Consider the following 19,152-nt stretch of genomic DNA (forward strand, 5'->3'; position numbering starts at 1 on the left):
GTACAAAAGTATGTCGACACGTGTTTTACATCGATAAAAGACAATAGTAAAAAAATACCAGTAATGGTTCTAATAGGACCGATACTATATAATTTTTTTATACACGTATTTAGTTTTTGTAAAAAGAACTAATGAACGAACGTTATAAGAGAAAAAATTTTCCTAACCCTTTTGGCCCCCAACGTATTTTTTTCTAACACTTTTGACCCCTAAAAGTAAATGGACGGGGTTAGTGTTAGGGGCCAAAAGGGTTAGGAAAAAAGACGTTGGGGGATCAGATGTTAAAAGATTCCTTTTTGGGCTAAAAGGGCCGCCACTTTTGGCAAATCAAATAACATAACTATTCCCGTCAAGGGAGACAACCCTAAACCTGTTGAGACTGATCATTGCTGCAAGAAATCAATAGATGATATCTGAGAATTTACATTATTATTCTCAAAAAACTCCTGCTCTTTCGGCCTCTTGTTTCTCAATTCCAAATCATAATTCCTCTTCAATTCAAATCCGCCATCGCTAACATCCGTACCAGGTGCAAATCCTACCACATGAACTGCACCAAAACAAAATAGAAAACAATTTATTGTGGGTCAGACTAAAAGCACATCTTTGACAAATCATACGAGCTGTATACAAGGCGATGATAGGTCATACGGAGTCATATAAGATGTTATACCGACGCATCATACGAGCCATAATGTTTACACAGGACCGTATGAGTTGGTGTTCGTCCAAATCATATGGGCCGTATGATGTGTTAGTTAGACAGACACAAAACTGACATCATGTGACAGCGCCTTTGTTTAAAAAAGTGTGCCTGATGACACAAGGAACGGTTTTAGATGAAGCGCACCTTGTTGGCAAAAACTTGACGCGGAGGTGTGCGCCTCACGTATTTCCAACATTTTTGTGCAACATATTGTAGTACAATATGCTTTTCAGGTTGTAATTTTAATATTAAAACACATACAAAGCTTATTTGCGCCTAAACATTGGGTAAATGATGCTAGAAAGCTATATAAAAAAATATCTAATTAGTTGGGCACAAAATCAGTTTAAGACCCTGTGGCTTTTTAAAAGTATATGACCATCGTCATACAGCCCATACTATACGAATCACATCAGGTGGTGTACCCTTTATTTTCTAAACACAACAAACTTTCAACTCCAATTAACATATTTCACATCCACAAACAGAAAAAAAGGGGGGTTTACATTGAGGAATGTAGGGAGGATGATTGGCGTTGATATAGCTAACCGGCGCTGCAATTTGAGCGTCCATGTTGTTGAGTACATCTCTAAACATGAAAACAACAAAAGATTAACCGTCATAGAACACGTTCTAGGGTTTCGCAAAGGGGGGAATAATAATAATAACAATACCTGAAGGGTTTAGATTGCTGAAGGTAGTTGTGGAATTGGTGATGTTCAGACATAGCCATGCCTAGATGAGTGCGAAACAAGAAGCGAAGAGAGAAGGTTGAAGGGATTACGCAGGTTTCTGTAATTTCACAACAGAGCATCCGGCTGGAGGACGGATATCCACGTCTTCGCACCCACACACGACACCACTACCATCATCATCACCGGCAAAGTGGAGGCCGGCCAGAGCTCTTCCATCACTCCCTCGCTCTATAGAGATTTCCCACTCTCTCTCTCTCTCTCTCTTCCGTATCCCTTTGTCGATCTACTTTCTAGATATCAATAGACTAACGGCGTTAACGTTAACTCACTATTCATCGGTTATGTTATCAATTAATATAGTTATTGTTGTGAAACAACGACCTACTAGCAACTAACATACAGACAAGAACAGGGATTATATGTATTGTAGCAACTAACATACAGACCCTACCTTAGCTTTGCTATTGGTGGGATATACTGAGTATGATGATGATGATGATGATGATGTAGAGAGAAATATAGAATATGGAATTCGTATTCATTGAGATCTATAATACCAATTACATGAGACCTCTATTTATAGAGGCTTAACATTAATACAAAGGTAATAAATATATGGAGGTTACATATATGTGGAGAGTCACCACATTATGATGCATTCATTCACCACATTATGATGCATTCATAACACTCCCCCTCGACTATCCACATGTTGAAATATAATAGTCTACTGTTCTTTTAATACGCTAGGTGATGCTGCCTCGTTAAAAACCTTGCTAGAAAAACCCAGTGGGATAAAACCATAGCTAAGGAAAAAAGAGTGCAGCGCGTATTTCCCCCTGATACTTTTGGATCAGATGTGTTGCCTCATTAAAAACCTTACTAATAAAACCCATTGGGATAAAACTTAGTTAAAGGAAAAAGAGTGCAACTTGAATAAATCCCCCCTCGTTATAATATGTATCCTTTAAGTAAAGTGTGTCCATCATCCTCGAAAATTGCTCAAAACTTTTGTAGAATGATTTGTCGTTTGATGCTTTGAAGTGCAATCCTTTATGTTGAGTAATATTGTAAAATCTTCTTGTGAGACTTCTAGTGCTTGCTCTTGCGAACAAATACCATAAGATCCAAGACTATTTGTGTTACATTCTTTATATCTACAAGACTAACATAACTAGCTTTCATGGGTTAGTAAAATATAGACACATATCATTCTTACCTTTAGGGTATCGACATATCTGCTTTACCGTTCAAATGTCTCCTCATTGGACATGTGCTATATCATGTTGATAAATTCAAATAAAAAAATATATATTATCTTGCATAGCTAGAAAGTTAAGTTAATGCACAATTGCACTTTAGCCATGGTACTTTTTGACTAAGTAGTTCAACATCCATTTCTTGGGGTTGATAAGAATATTTTTTCTATGTCAATCGATCAGACAATCGTTCATGTACTCAACGAATGAGCTTTTTCTATATAACATCTTCTAGATGTAGTCAGATTGATGAGCAAAAATAGTACATATATACTCGAACTACAGGTCGAGAATAACTACACTTTGTAAAGGTCATTCAAAATTTTCCTCTTTAGTTTGAGAGTTCCCTCTCGATGATATTTACATTATCACTGTAAGAGTGAAATCTTGTTTAAATAGATGTAGCTCATTTTATCAAAATTATAACTCTCTTTTCAGAATATAGTGGACTGTACCACATACGAGTAGTTTCCTTTAAGATTAATATATATATAACACCTATGGCGTTATTGTTTCATAATTCTTTGAGCATTTTTAATCCTTCAGGGGGTTTTCATACAGTTGTCATTTGCAATTATCTCATACATGTATATGGTGATGACATCCATAAGTTGTTTTATCTGAAGTCATTCTGAGATTGCGAGGCCGCTTAAACATCTAAAGATTATCGCATCCACTACAGGGCCGGTATACGTTTCCTCGTAATCAACTACTAGGATTTGGGAAAAATCTTTATGTTAAAACGCGTGCCTTACATCGCAAAAACTCATTATTTACGTTTCCTTTTATTTAAAGACACCCATTTATAACCTATTGGTTTGACGTCTATAGTGTTCGAACTGTTGGTTCGAAAACGTTTAGTTTGTCGAGCAAATTTAGTTCAACCTTAAGTCATGTAGCCATTTTGGCTATTTGTGTGCGTACACTCTTGCACACTTTCTATATACGTAATCTTTTTTTTATCGATTACATCTATTGCTATAGCATAATCAAATATATCAATTTACACGTGTTTCATTACGGTTCCATATTGTACTTATTTTGTACATAATTCATCGCGATCTCATATTTGTTTGGTACTAGAGTTTCTTTTAGAACTCCATTAGCCTCTTTTGGGGTTTTGACAACAACCTTCTTTACGGTTTAGTATGCAACCACTTCTGGGGTTTTGTATGTAACCACTTATGGTGTTTTATGTGCCACCTCTTTTGGGTTACACCAACTGCGTTACTCTGCTCTTTTTATGTTTGTGGGTTTTATCTTTTTGGAACCGATTTATCTCTCACAATTTATTAATATGATAATCATTTTGTGAGTACTTCCATTCGAGCAGATAAGTTTAAGCTGGTATATGTGACTTTGTCACCTTATTTGTGTTAGTGAATGCATCTTGTATTTCATTTGTTATTATTTGCAAATACACGCTCTTTCTTTTGGACTTCAGATTTGCATTGACCACTTCAGGGGTCGATATATAATATGATGCATTTTTTTATGTTACCAGTCTTTCATTTTCTTGTCTCCCCCTAAGACTGAATACGATGTACATATCCCATTTTATATGTTATGGTGGTGCTATTGGTACATAGGTTGCACAACAAAATATATAAAAAAACGGAAACTTGGTTCTCTTCAGGAGACCAGTTGTAATGGGGAGTATTTGTGATAAGCAGTTGGTTTTGAATTGATATAATCAATCGACAAATTCCGTCTCGACTACGTATGCCTCTCACTATATTTCACATTATGCCCAACAATGGTCCTTACAATTGGGTTGTCAAAGAACAGTGTTAAACTATGTCAAAAAAAAAAAAAAAACAACGTTCCATAGTGTTGGGCATATGCTACATACGGGTAGCTAAAACTCACATGTAACCATGTATGAATGCCACAATCCACACAACTGTACATTTCAATGGTCCCATATAAGAGGGATTGCTTGTAGGAGTTTATTGATTGGAAGGGCATAAAAATTTATTTGCCACAAAAAAAAAAAACTAACTAGACATATGATAAGGCATTTTGGGAGCAATGTTTTTAGATTACTTAGAGGTGCTAAGGTGCCGGTTAGCATGTTTGATTGTTTAGCATATCATGATGCTATCTTGATGACCTATTTGGTCATGCCATGTGGTGAACGTATAAATATTCTAGTAACTTCTGGTTACTCACCATATTTGATTTAATGGAATATTGTGGAAAATTAGTATCATTTCTAGTAACTTCTAATATAGTCTTCTGGCCACATTTGCTATACTCCTATACAACATTCATGGTGGCATCATTACAATTTTCTTAGTTATGTATATGATCATAACCTTTGAATTGATCATCATCACATTCATATTAAGGAATGGAGTAGAACCAAAACAAACTTCATAGCTTTTTATTATTTACTCACTCACATGAGTATAAAATCATTTCATTTTTTTTCATAACTCTTATAATGATTTTGCTACTCTAGGAGCATATGTCTCAAGTGTGACAAATGAAAAGAATTTAATCGATTTTTCTTGTAAATAATGTTCTCTTTTCTTACTATCAATTGAGAAGTAGTTGAGTCGTATAAAATTTATCCATCTTATATCTTACGACCTTTATATTGATCATTGTATAGTCATCACATTATTAAAAAGGTTGGTCTCACTATTAACATGAGTATTATAACAATTTCCTCATTACCATGATCGTGAACTTTACAATGATCACTATATCATTACATTCACTTCAAGGAATGGATTATAATCGGACAACTTTCATGGTGTCATAATTACAATTTTCTTAACTATGTATATAATCGTGACCTTTTCACAAATCATTATATCATCACATTCACTTCTACGAATGGATTAGAACCACTCAACTTTCGTTGTGGTCGTTTCAAACCTTATATATATATATATTTGAGGTTTGACGAATGTGAATTGTTTTATTTAACATTTTCATATAAACAATATTTTCAGCATATAACATCAATTAAGAAGTAATTACATGTCCGAGTTATATAATATTTCTTGATTTAACACCTTACGACCTTCTATAAACTGATCATGAAATTTAGAAAAGTATGATAATTCAGGCGTGATATCAACCAAATTTGGTCTTTTATTGGCTTTATCCAATTATCTCTATATAAATATTTAATTAAATTTCACAAACAATGTATATGATAGAGACAAGTTATACGATACAAGCCTATAAAATTGTAATATCAAAAAACCCATGATCCAGAAACTCCATATACATCGATATAAAGTTTCCTTAATTCATTTTGGGGATATAACATACTCACATAACCTTATTTTGTTGTAAATTGTTGTATAATAAGCTCTAACAAAAATTAAATTATAAAAAATTAAAGGTCGAATTTGTAAAGCATTAAAAAGAACGACCCGTAGGAAACTCAAATCACATACATAGTGAAAGATAAAACGTGGTTAACAAAGACAAGGCTAATGGAAGTCCACCAACTACTTTGAATTAAATTTAATGATTTCATATGGTACCCATAATTTGGAATAATTTTTCATTTTGTTAACATATACCACTCAATTTATGAAAACCAATAATACGATATCTGAGCTAATGGATACCACTAACTAGTTCTTTTTTTTTTTTAAAGAAAACTAGTTCATTTTCTAGTAACTACAGTCTACATAAAATAAATAATCATAGCATCATATAATGTATAGCATCATGTAAATGTTTACTAATTGTCAGGTCTAACAACCTGATGAATGATTAAATATTTAATTAAAAATATTCAACTAATGAGCTTTTAAAATATTAGTTAACTCATTTAAATATCTATTAAATATCTTCAGTTACGAACTTTGAAAAACATTTAATGTTTCAATCAAACTTCAGTTACGAAATCCTCTTTTCTAAAACAAAGTAGCATTTATAGCTATATAATTGAATGCAATAAATAATGTTACGGTTTCTTGGTTAATTAAGTTTATATGAATAAAATAATATTATTACAATATAAAAGCTTTTGTATATTAATATAAATATTCACAAGGATAATGTGATATGGTGATCTTCAACAATTACAAATTTACTCTTTAAATTTGAATAAAGAAAGAGTCACATAAATAATAGACGATTGAAGATTGAACACATTTTGAGTTAGTTACAATTGACTAAATATAATTAATTAGGCAATAAAAAGAATTTATTCAATTTAAATAAGATAATAAACAGACCCTTCCATTCATTAAATCTAGTCTAATAATCTTATCCAACAACAATTTTTGGTTGTTAGCAAAAACTATTTTCAACTTGATGGTTTTATTAACGTGAAATGAAATAAGAAAAATGAGAAGCGTATTATCTTTCATTTATCAACCACACATATATATATATATATATAACTGAAAATTTATGTAGTCAAAATGTAACTGAAAACATAATAACTTAGGAGGAGAATTAGGAGGGAATATATCTGTATTTATAACAATATTTATTTTCTTTAATTAGTGATTTTAATAACTCATTTTACGTTTGTTAATTGTTGAATTGTATTAAATTAAGAAACGTTAAGTTAAATATGTCGTTATCATATGTAAAAGGTTTTGGTAAGTTGAAAACAAAATACCCGTTGACATTATGTATGTAGCATTTCCTACCAAATCATGTTACCCTCTAGGCCACTTTCAAATATATTCAATCTAGCATTTATGTCATTTATTTTATACTAACAACTAGAAAGTTTCCTTTTACCAACGAGGGGATCTATCGGTGACGGTCACTAATAAAGAAATGAAAATAAAATTAAAATTTAACTAAGAACATAAAAAGACTGTTTTTTACTTCGACAAACCTAAAATTATGTGTTGTATTGCATATAAGATCAAGGGATGGTTCAGAAGATACCTTAATTGCAAAATAGTTAGATGCACTCAATTGGTCTTTAGTGGCTTCAAGCGGTTGTGAAACGAAAATGCAGAAAAAAAAATTGTTTGGGGTGTAGCGAAATTGAGGACTATTGTAACATACGATAATATGATCTAACTTCAAATGCGAATCGTGCTGATAACGTGTTGTGAAACAACGACCTACTAGCAACTAACATACAGACAAGAACAAGGATTATATGTATTGTAGAGAGAAATATAGAATATGGAATTCGTATTCATTGAGATCTATAATACCAATTACATGAGACCTCTATTTATAGAGGCTTAACATTAATACAAAGGTAATAAATATATGGAGGTTACATATTTGTGGAAAGTCACCACATTATGATGCATTCATAACAGTTATATAATTATATAATATATAATGGGGAGGGTGTTCTACAGCGAGAACACTTCTTTTTACATTTAGTATTTATGGCTCTACTGGTTTATATATAAGAGCATTACATTAAGGCCTATATACCTAACTAATATTAATACAGAGTAAGGGCATGTTTGGCTAAGTTTTTTGAAATAATTTATTGACTTTTTGAAAAGTCATAAGCTCCAAAATGATGTTTGGCAATGAGAGTGTATGTGAGGGGAAAATGCTAATAAGTCACTAAGTCACTCCATACTAAAGATGGGCATAATCGGGTATTCTGAATACCCGGAACCGGGTACTACCCGTACCCGGGTACTGACGTTACTGAGCGAAACCGGGTACACTAAGGAACCGGTCCGGGTTGAACCCGGGTATAAGTATAAAAAAACGGAACCGATGTAACCGGTTACGGGTATTTTCGAACCAGGTTCGGGTACAGTTTGGAACCGGGTATTCCGGGTACTGACAGGAACCGATTCTGTCGGGTACTTTCAAACCAAAAGCTGAATATTACTGTTTGGAACCGGTTCCGGGTCGGTTCTATGGGTCCGGGTTTGGAACCGGGTATTATGCCCATCTCTACTCCATACTGACTTTTCCAAAAAACCAATAAGTCAATAAGTTGTTTCAAAAAGCTTAGCCAAACATGCCCTAAGAAATAGAGGAAACAACATAAACATCACTATATTGGATTTTTTTTTAATATTTCTATATTTAGTGGATTTTATTAAACTCTATATTTTATTATAACTGTACAAAAACACGAGGTAACAAAAAGGTGTATTGAGTAAGATAGAGATGAAAATTTGAATGTGGGAGGTTTTTGAAAAATAAATAAATTTAACAGCAAAACGTACTTTTACGCTCTGTTCCCGAGTTAACTTAACGAGGGATAAGAAAAGAAAGCAAAAGTGAGAAAGGAAATGATGAGAAAGAAGAAAAAAGATGACTTTCCCACCGCTTCCTCCCAAATCGGAAGGAAAGAAAAATTAAAGAATTTAGCCTAGTTTTCCTGTCATTTCCTTTCTTTTCCTTCCTTAAATGAAACTCGAGAACACGACATATTTTATTTTCCTTTCTTTTCCTTCCTTAAATGAAACTCTGGAACACAAAATATTTTTACTTTCTTTCTGTTTCCTTTCCTTTCCTTCCGTTAGTAAACTCTGGAACACAGTGTTAGCCTATTTTTTTAAATAGAGAGGAATGGTATGTGAATGCTTTTATTAGGAAACTAGGATGATCCCGCCGCGTTGCGGCTGATGAAGTATGCTTTAATTTATTATGCTGCATAATACATTACGTCCCTAATCATGGACGTCGTGGTTGATTCGAGCGGATTTACCACCGCCGTCGTTCGTCAGTGACCACCGGAGTGAAGCTATATCAATGTCAATGTAGATACTTGTCAGTTTAACCTGAAAATTAAATTTAGTCGAGAATTAGGAGTCATACGCTCTCATTATACCATGCCCGGATAGAAAGCTTGGAACTGATGGTTGTGCAAGAATTACACCAGAAGGTTGAAAATGGGCCGCTTTTTTTTCTTCTCTTTTGCGTTTTAATCTTTCAAGTTCTTCCGCTTTGTTCAACTTTGGACCAAGTTCTAAACCAGAGGTTAACCCTTCCATACCATACATGTCATATATCTGTCGTTTATATTCTTCGGTTAATATCTCATATGCTTCATATATCCTCTGAAAGTTCTCTGTACCTACATCCTTCATCTTCCTTCATCTGAAAAGAATTACACAAACTGGTAACAGAAATAAAAAAGGAAAACACAACAAAGGGCAATAATCACGTTATAAAACAAAAAGACAATGTTCATGATTTATGGTATAATCACTTTACTAATAGTAGTAATTCCATTATAAGACCATTCAATATCCTGTACCAATATAGCATATTAACCAGTAATCAACAACTTAACACAATAAACAACACCTGTTGATCCTGATACTTATCAGGATGATAAATTTGCGCCCACTGATGATAAGCTTTACGGATTTCTTCATTGGAAGCTTCAGGAGACACATGAAGTACATCATACAGTTCTCTGTTCGAGCCTCCGTCTCAACATAATCAAATGGACTATTAGATTATATTATATTACCTGTTTTTTCATCACGTCAAGCATCAATAAAAATTAAAATAAAAAGAAAATACATCATAAATAAAAAGAGGATGGAAAACTTGTTGTCAGAGTTACCTAAGTTGTCGAGGGTGGCTACCGTCGGTTCATCCGATGAGGATGGTGGTTAAATCGGAAAGAAGCCAATTGGCGACCTGTAGTCGACACAATCATTCAAATATCAACCCCCTAATAAGCAATTACCCTCTGTTATACCCAACCATAAATCAGAAATCATACCTGAGTTTGTTGACTTGAGCCATGTTACCTTCAGCGACTACCAGAAGTAGGTTCAGAAGGGTCGATTTGGAGGGTCTCCGTCACTGAACCACCGTCAAATTCACCATCGCCGCTACGCCATTGCCGGAGCACCGTCCGCTCTGCCGCTCTCCGGCCGAAAACAGTGTGCGAGAGAGAGGAAAACGAAGGCGGTGGGGGTGTCATAGGAAGGAGAAGAGTGTTGGGGGTGTGTGCGTCTCGCCTGACCGAGTATACCGGCGCTGCAATCCCTCCTCCGTCGACCGGAGGTGTGAGAGACCAGAGAGAAGATGGGGGAGAAGGCAGATCTTGATGGTGCGCAGGTTTGTTTTGAAGAGAAGTAAGTTGTGTCAACTTGTAAAAGGGGAAACCTAAGATGGCCAAAACCTAAAAGTCAAGAAGGCACTGGCGCAAAGTGACGATATGAATTGATATATATAATAATTTCGAAACCAGTATTTTTTTAGAAAGGTGATATGGTTTTTAGAACCTTATTAAAAAGGTGTGTACTTTTCAGTAGTAGCGGATCTAACCCTGTTTTGTGGGTTCACATAAACCCACTGAGTTTGATAAAAAAACGGAAAAAATTAATAAGAATCTTGTATGATATGGAAAAAAACAGTAATTAAAAATTTCAGGATGAATTTGCCACTGCTTTTTACTAAGCGACAAGTACAACTGACAAGACTAGAGTGTAAAAAATGCATTTAAGAACGTAGTTATGGGATGCGAATATGTGATATGCGACATATATAAGGTGATACGTGACAACCGACAAGAGTGTGGAGGGGCTTGGGTTAGGGGCATTGCTCGACACGTGGCAGGTGTGGGCTCCACTAGTCCACACCCAAAAAAGTGGGGTGTGGTCAGGCCGGTGTTGTGGAAGGGGCTAACCAAACGGTTTGAACACCCAACCAACCATTGCCAGATACGTCACCCCAGGCTAGTGCCCTACGCCAAGCACTATTGCCACGCCAAGCGGGCAACGCCCACCAAAACGTCAACCTGGGGTGGAGCACCCGATGTTAAAGGGCCAAAAATGCTCCTTGGCCACGCCCACACCCACCAGTCTAAGAAGAAGTTATGCGATGTGAACATGTGATATGCCACATGCCTACATATATTCCACAACAACAAGAAAAATCATTTAAGAGTGTATAGTAACAGGATGTGAACATGTGATATGCGACACATGTTGCATGTCATCATCCTAACAACGATTTTCATATTTCAAACAATACTTGTTTCGTGATTTTTTCAAAAATGTTATTTTCTATAATTGTTATTTATAGAGAGCGGTTAACATACATTATGAGTAATCGTACTTAACGTACGGCACAATCCTGACCGTCAGATCAACTTATCACGCATGAATAATTAATCACGCATGTATCAACTTATCACGCATGTATCAACTTATCACGCATGGTCACTTATCACGTATGGATAATTAATCACGCATGTTATGATCTCAAAAAACCAACATGCGTGATTTTTCCTTATAACATGCGTGATTACCATCATCATTATCATCTTCAACCTCCAACCTGGTTTCAACAATGGACATGAACGACGAACTATTAGCATTCGATTTCATCAGGCAACACCTATTCGATGAAATCGAAACCACGTCTCCTCCACCTCTATTTCCATATTCGACTTTCGAACAGAGTATGCAGAAACATCGTTATATTTTGATCATCGTTCCGTAGAACAGAGTACAGTTATATATAACAAAGTAGAAATTCAAAATTCATCGTTGATTTTGATCATAGTTGAGTTTATAAACGTGCATAATTCTCAAATGAACGTGCGTAATTTGGTCGCGTACGTGATGTACGTTAAGGCGTAATGTACATTACACTTTCTCGTTATTTATAAAGTATGTAATTAGTTTTGAGTTAATTTATTATATCACAAAAATCTCATTCGGACATTTAATTTTAATCCAACATAACCTTGATTTGTTTTCATTATTTAATATTTGTTATTACCAATGGGGAGGTGGTTAAAAAGGTTGTAAAGGGGTATTTTAAAACTTTTTAAGAAATTAAAAGGTATATAAAAAGTAGATATACATATAAGGAGAATTTAACTATTGACAAATATCTCTTAGGCGATAGGGTGTGAAGGGCATTGTTGGGTCATCAATAGCCACGTAGGACCATTAATAGATTGCTACACATCACCTCATTGTCTCATCCACCATGATTCTCATGGATTAAACCATGACAACTATGGTCCTTCTTTCCTTATTTAATATTACATTTCCTTTTTATAAAAATAAATTAAAATAAGATAATAGTGGTTTGAGTCATGACCACACCCTTAGGGTAGTGGTTTTAGATGATGGATTAGAAATATGTGACATGACGTTGATGTAAAGAGTCATAGTGATCATAAGTGTCATAACCACACCCTATAGCATTATCGTATAAATAAGTTTTGTCATATCTGATATCCTATTCAAATTAGTATTGGCATATAAAAATTAATTTTAAAGATTTTTACTTGATTTGTGTGTTTTTCTTGTTTTAGTTTCACTTTTATATTTATACTTAAAATAATATTGTCTTTAATCCAAAATTTTATTTTTCTCTTACAACTTTTGTTCGTCAATTTTTTTTTAATAAAACTAAATACACAACTATGTTTATTTTTTTCTTGACATTTCAATATAAATTTTATTAAAAACAAAGTTGTATTAAAATGGTGTTACAATGACAAACCAAGTTAATACCAACCAAACAACATCGGTATCAGCATCGCTATTATGACGACCAATATAGGTATTCAATTTTATGATTTCGACCTAATTAAACACTACTTTATTTTTTTTTTTGAACGGCCAACGAATCCTCCAAATGGGCTACTGGCGAAATTCACCACATCGGGATACACTCGCCTTCCGAACCGGGGAAAACCCTCACCTAGGGCCGAAGCCCGTGAACACTCGCCCGAAGGCACGACAGTGCGGTGAGGTAAAACCCGCTCAGTTCAAGGATCGAACTAGCGATCGCCGCCTACTCGCCTAGTCTCCCATCATCACCAGGTGCCGCAGAAACTAAATGCTAGGGGTAGGAATTGAACTTGGGTCACTTGGAACACAAGGTCTCTCCCTTACCACTCCACCACTAGCTCATTGACAAAACACTACTTTATATTTTTGGTCTAACCATACACCTATTTTGATTTTCGACCTAATTAAACACGACTTTATATTTTGGTCTAACCATACACCTATTTTGTAATAAAATCACTCTAAATAAGTATTTTTTAGTCATCAAAACCAAGCTTTACAAATTTTAATATTTCCGTCGTACGGGTTACCCCTCAACTCAATTCTGTCTCCGTATCGTTTTCATAGTGTAAAAAATACAATTTTCTTCCGGTTTTATAAAAATGATACCTCTAATCAAAAAATAAAAATTAGGACACCTCTGACTTTTTAAGCATGATCCGTTTAACCCGTAGTATCAAATAAAATCTCCACTTTTTTACCACGAAAATTAATTTTGAAATTTGAACTTTTTTGACGGTCAACGTGAGGCAAAAGGTGGGGAGAAACTCGTGTGTATCATCACTTGACCTACGTGTATCCAACTCCACCCTAGCAGTACACCTGTCATATTCTCATTGGCTAATTCTTCATCTCTTTCACGCGTTTTCTATTTATAAAAACCCTAGAATCCGCTTCTTTTCCGTCTCCTCCTCCGATCATTCACAATCCGCCCTATCAATCAAGGTATTTTTCCATCTCATTCTTCATTTGCATATCATTTTTAGCTCTAATGTAGTAGATATACTCGTATCGTTGATTGTTGATTCTATATCAGTTACTTGCTATACTTGAATCTGTGTGTGTGTGTTTCGATTCTGTTAATCACTTAAATCGTGTTTATATTTGAATCTGTTAGTTTCTGATCGATGTAAACTGATTTGAGCAATGATTTCGGTACCGGAAGCTGTTTCGATCTGTAAATCTCGTGTTTCCGGATCTGTAACTGTTGCTACAGACTTTGTATGTATCTGTATTATCTTTTGATTTGATAGAAAGTGTGGATTGATAAGTTGTTTAGGTCAGAAATCTGTCAATTGTGAACCAGTTACTTCTACTGTACAAGTCATGATGCGTAAATTTTAGGTCTAATGTAGATATATTTGTATCGTTGATTGTTGATTCTATATCAGTAAGTTGATCAGTAAGTTGCTATGTGTGTGTGTATTTCGATTCTGTTAATCACTTAATCGTGTTTATATTTGAATCTGTTAGTTTCTGATCGATGTAAACTGATTTGAGCAATGATTTCGGTACCGGAAGCTGTTTCGATCTGTAAATCTCGTGTTTCCGGATCTGTAACTGTTGCTATAGACTGTGTATGTATCTGTATTGTCTTATGATTTGATAGAATGTGTGGATATAAACTGTGGATCGATAAGTTGTTTAGGTCAGAAATTTGTCAATTGTGCATCAGTTACTTGTACTGTACAAATCATGATGCATAATTTTTAGGTCTAATGTAGATATATTGGTATCGTTGATTGTTCATTCTATATCAGTAAGTTGTTATGTGTGTGTGTTTCGATTCTGTTAATCACATCATCGTGTTTATATTTGAATCTGTTAGTTTCTGATTGATGTCAACAATGTTTTTTGTATCGGAAGCTGTTACGATCTGTAAATCTCATGTTTTCGGATATATAATTGTTGCAATGAGCTATAGACTGTGTATACATCTGGATGATCTTATGATTTTGGTATTGTAAGTTGTTAAGACTTAAGATGTGCTTGCGGATCTGTAACTGTTGCAATGAGCTAAAGACTGAGGTAAACTGATTTGAACAATGATTTCGGTATTGTAAGTTGTTAAGACTTAAGATGTGCTTGCGGATCTGTAACTGTTGCAATGAGCTAAAGACTGCGTAGTTGTCTGGTTTATGTTACGATTTGATTGTAAATGTGATAAGAGATTGCAAATGCTGATATGTGTATGAGCCAAAACTGGATGTAAACTGTGAATTAATAAATTGTTTTAGTCTGAATTTTGTCAACTGTGCATCAGTTACTTGTACTGTGCAAGTCATGATGCCTGATGTGTCAAAGATTAGAGAAATCATCTAGGTTTGTTCATCATGTATGGAACTTATTTGCATATAGCATTAGACTCAAGCATCCAGTTGTTTTAATGACCTTGGAAGAAGTAAGAACACGTGTTTCCTCTTATACTTATTCATCTAGATCTGGCCCTGTGTGTCTATCTATTTGCTTGATTTCCTACATTGACAAATTTTGTATTTTTTGGGGTAAATTCAGGTATATATTAAGTAATAGAAATGGCATCAACCGAAGCTTCACGTGAGGACAATGTGTACATGGCCAAGTTGGCAGAGCAGGCCGAACGATACGAAGAAATGGTCGAGTTTATGGAAAAGGTCGTGAAGATCGTTGACTCTGAGGAGTTGACCGTGGAGGAAAGGAATCTTCTTTCTGTGGCTTACAAGAACGTGATCGGAGCCAGGAGGGCATCATGGAGGATCATATCTTCTATCGAGCAGAAGGAAGAGAGCCGTGGGAACGAAGATCATGTCAAGCTAATTAAGGATTATAGGGCGACAATCGAGACCGAACTAAGCAAAATTTGTGACGGCATTTTGGCTCTTCTGGACTCACATTTGGTTCCATCTGCATCAACTGCAGAGTCAAAGATCTTTTACTTGAAGATGAAGGGTGATTACTTTAGATACTTGGCTGAGTTTAAGACTGGTGCTGATAGGAAGGAAGCTGCTGAGAGCACTTTATTAGCTTACAAATCTGCTCAGGTGGGTGATTTTTATTCATCTCCATACACTGGTCTTTGTTGTATCTGGAGTTAATTTCTTACATTGACTTGTATCCATGGTATTGTGTTGTAGGATATTGCTCTATCTGACTTGGCTCCTACTCACCCGATACGGCTTGGGCTTGCACTTAACTTCTCAGTGTTTTATTACGAGATCCTCAATTCACCTGACCGTGCTTGCAACCTTGCCAAACAGGTATTTTTGTCATGGCCTTAAATTCTGTTATGTGGTTGTTACTATTCCTAACAGTCTTTCAGCAGTTGATTTGAGTAACGAGCATTTCTTGAAAGCATCTCACTTACCTTTAGGTGGTAATTTGTACACCAACAAAATATGATCGCACACCAAAAAGTACAACTTTTTAATCAAATGATATCAAGGTTTAAAAAAACGGAAACGAGTTTCGAGGCGTTTTCACTTCGCCTCACGAGGCGTAAGCCTCGAGGCGAACCGAGGCGTAAGCCCGAGGCGGAATTAAAAAATAAATATAAATATTATATATCTTATAAAAATAGTAATACTAACTAAATTCATCATCAAATTCATCAAATTCATCAAAATAATCAAACACACACATACAAAAGACATAAATTGCTTGAAATTGACACAAAAACGCAAAAACATCAAAAACAAATATCTAAAACCCCTGAGGCGCACCTGAGACGCAACCTTTTAGCGCCTCAGCCCCTCTGAGGCGCACAAACAGTATAAACCCCCTGAGGCGCGCCTCAGAATCGTTTTTTGGCCGTTTCGCCTTGAGGCGCACGCCTCAACCGTTTTTTAAAACCATGAATGATATCTCGCCTTAAAGCATATTACGCATGCATGCATTTGTAATGTATTGAAGCGTGTCATTTATCTTAAGGAGGTGGTATACCAACATAATTGCTTATTTGACCAAAAGGTACAATTTATAAAGCAAATGATACAACACCCTAAAGCATATATGTACTGTACATTGTATAAATCGTATACTGTGTTTGCATACATGCATTTGTAATGCATCTAGCTGTGCATTATATACTTACATTCTATATTTTTATGTCTTTCCAATGTAAATGGTTACTTTTAATCACACATACGGTAATGCGTTAAGCTAAATTGCTAAAACCGTGTACAATCGCAGGCATTTGATGAAGCTATTGCTGAGCTGGATACATTAGGTGAGGATTCATACAAGGACAGCACACTGATCATGCAACTACTCCGTGACAATCTCACTTTGTGGACATCTGATATTGCGGTTGGTCTCTTCTCTTTTGTTCTTGAATATTTTACACACTTTCACATTTGTCAAAGTTTAACTGAACCGTTTACTGATGAAATGTCTAAAGTACCCATGGTTAAAAATTTATTGGGGCCGTGTGGTTAATGTTTCTGGTTTGTGTTACAGGATGAGGCTGGTGACGAGATCAAGGAATCTGCAAAAGCAGAGGAAACACAATGATTGGTCTACATGAGTTTTTTAGGAAGCAATTGTGTGTACTTTATTATTATAGCTGTTCTGTTCTGAATGAGGACGGAATGATTTGCACAATCGTCGGGTTTTCAAGTAGTTGTGGCTTCCTGATTGTTATCTGCGTAAAACTTTGAATTCGTTTTTTCAGTTAATCAGATTCTGGATCATTGTGTTTCTAGAGCTGTTTGGTGGCTTCTTTCTTTTAAAATCTTTGTACTTGATAAATAACTGGTCATTTGAATTTCCAGGAACTAAAACAAATAAATCCTTTTTTTTTTTTTTCAAAAACCGTGGCATTTTGGTTCTGTTTAACTGGCATCCGACTTATAACTATTTGAAGCATTTTACTTTGTTAAAAATGTGGTGACGACACTTGTGACACTACCAGCTCTTAACCACAAGCGTCTGGGGAAGACGAACTATGACTCTCTTGTCACAACCACCGTGAAATAACCCTGGATAGGCGACCCTACATCTACTGTTGTTTCGGTCTTCTTTTCCCTATTTCGAACCCTAGTCCATGGGTCATCAGAGAAAATTTGGTCATGAGATGTAATATATCATCGGGTTGAGATCCTGTACAAACAGTGCTAATTATAAGAACCGTAAGAACAGATCTGAACCATTGTTAATTTAAATCAAGGGTTGATATTGATTATAAATAAAACTCTTATAATTAAAAATTACTACTAACAAATTAGGGGTAATTTTGTAAAATTGCTAGTCATTTGACCATTTTCTATTAAATACAAATTCCACCAAGGTTTTTTAAACTAAAATAACTTTTATATACTTCATTATTTTTTTTAAAAATATATACCATAAAATCAAGTATTTTTTATCTTTAATATGAGTACCATATTGCTATACCTTTTTGTATTTATAAAAGTGTTTTTTAAAAAAAGTTAACAAAAGTTGTTTTATATTTGTGCTAATAAGGTGCTGATTATGTGTTAATTACAAAATAATACAAACAAACACCAAAAGTAGATATAATCAGCACATCTGGTGTGCTGATAATGGAGAACGATTGAAGATGTTGTGCTAATGTCGTTTATATTGATAATGGAGAACGATTCGATGACGATGTGCTGATAATGAAGAACGATTAATGATGTTGTGCTAATTATATAGTGTTGTGCTGATTATATTTTTTGTAATTATTTTTAATTAGTTATAAATAAATATGGTCAAAAAGTCTAAATTACCCCTAAACTAATTTTTTATTGATGGACACTTGTCAATTATGTATTGGTTCTTATGGTTCTTACAAACTTAAGTGTTTGTATTTGATCCCATTCCATATATCATCTTAACCACTTAAAAAGGTTTAGAGCCAAAATTGACATTTCACGTGGATTATAAATTAAGGAAGAACTAAATCTGGTTCACAATTATCTTAAATGGTTCAATGGTGATAGGAATCTAGTTGGTAGAAACTAGGAGTGTGGGTGATCGTTGTAGGGTTGTGTATGGGTTGGTTTTACCTTTAAACTAAACCATAGTCAAAGGTG

At 34.8% G+C, this 19,152-nt stretch overlaps 2 protein-coding genes and 1 long non-coding RNA gene across 6 annotated transcripts; 1 reads left to right on the top strand and 2 right to left on the bottom strand.

Moving 5' to 3' along the window:
- Window positions 1-47: 47 nt before the first annotated feature.
- Window positions 48-1,602, bottom strand: LOC118483867. Its single transcript, XM_035979537.1, has 3 exons — window positions 1,381-1,602; window positions 1,213-1,295; window positions 48-550 (listed from the first exon to the last, which is right to left on the bottom strand). The coding sequence occupies exons 1-3, from the start codon at window positions 1,518-1,520 to the stop codon at window positions 384-386; spliced, it is 390 nt and encodes a 129-aa protein (XP_035835430.1). The 5' UTR covers window positions 1,521-1,602; the 3' UTR covers window positions 48-383.
- A 6,178-nt stretch (window positions 1,603-7,780) lies between these two features.
- On the bottom strand, window positions 7,781-10,764 carry LOC110889420. 3 transcript variants are annotated; one of them, XR_002563588.2, is made up of 5 exons: window positions 10,321-10,764; window positions 10,159-10,235; window positions 9,894-10,062; window positions 9,415-9,683; window positions 7,781-9,327 (listed from the first exon to the last, which is right to left on the bottom strand). It is a non-coding gene; the product is annotated as an uncharacterized LOC110889420 (long non-coding RNA). The 3 variants fall into 3 exon arrangements; XR_002563589.2 differs by having other exon boundaries at window positions 7,781-9,673; window positions 10,321-10,762; XR_002563587.2 differs by having other exon boundaries at window positions 7,781-9,683; window positions 10,321-10,762.
- Window positions 10,765-13,934: 3,170 nt separating this feature from the next.
- LOC110889419 (14-3-3-like protein) lies at window positions 13,935-17,822 on the top strand. Of its 2 annotated transcripts, none has more exons than XM_022136935.2 (5): window positions 13,935-14,083; window positions 15,653-16,158; window positions 16,252-16,374; window positions 17,306-17,422; window positions 17,573-17,822. In XM_022136935.2, exons 2-5 carry the CDS (start codon window positions 15,673-15,675, stop codon window positions 17,624-17,626), a joined length of 780 nt encoding a protein of 259 aa, XP_021992627.1. In that variant the 5' UTR covers window positions 13,935-14,083; window positions 15,653-15,672; the 3' UTR covers window positions 17,627-17,822. The 2 variants fall into 2 exon arrangements, with proteins under 2 accessions (XP_021992627.1, XP_035835431.1); XM_035979538.1 differs by lacking the exon at window positions 13,935-14,083 and adding an exon at window positions 15,407-15,539.
- The last annotated feature ends 1,330 nt before the right edge of the window (window positions 17,823-19,152 follow it).

The sequence above is a fragment of the Helianthus annuus genome, chromosome 11 (genome assembly GCF_002127325.2).
Source record: "Helianthus annuus cultivar XRQ/B chromosome 11, HanXRQr2.0-SUNRISE, whole genome shotgun sequence".
NCBI lineage: Eukaryota > Viridiplantae > Streptophyta > Magnoliopsida > Asterales > Asteraceae > Helianthus > Helianthus annuus.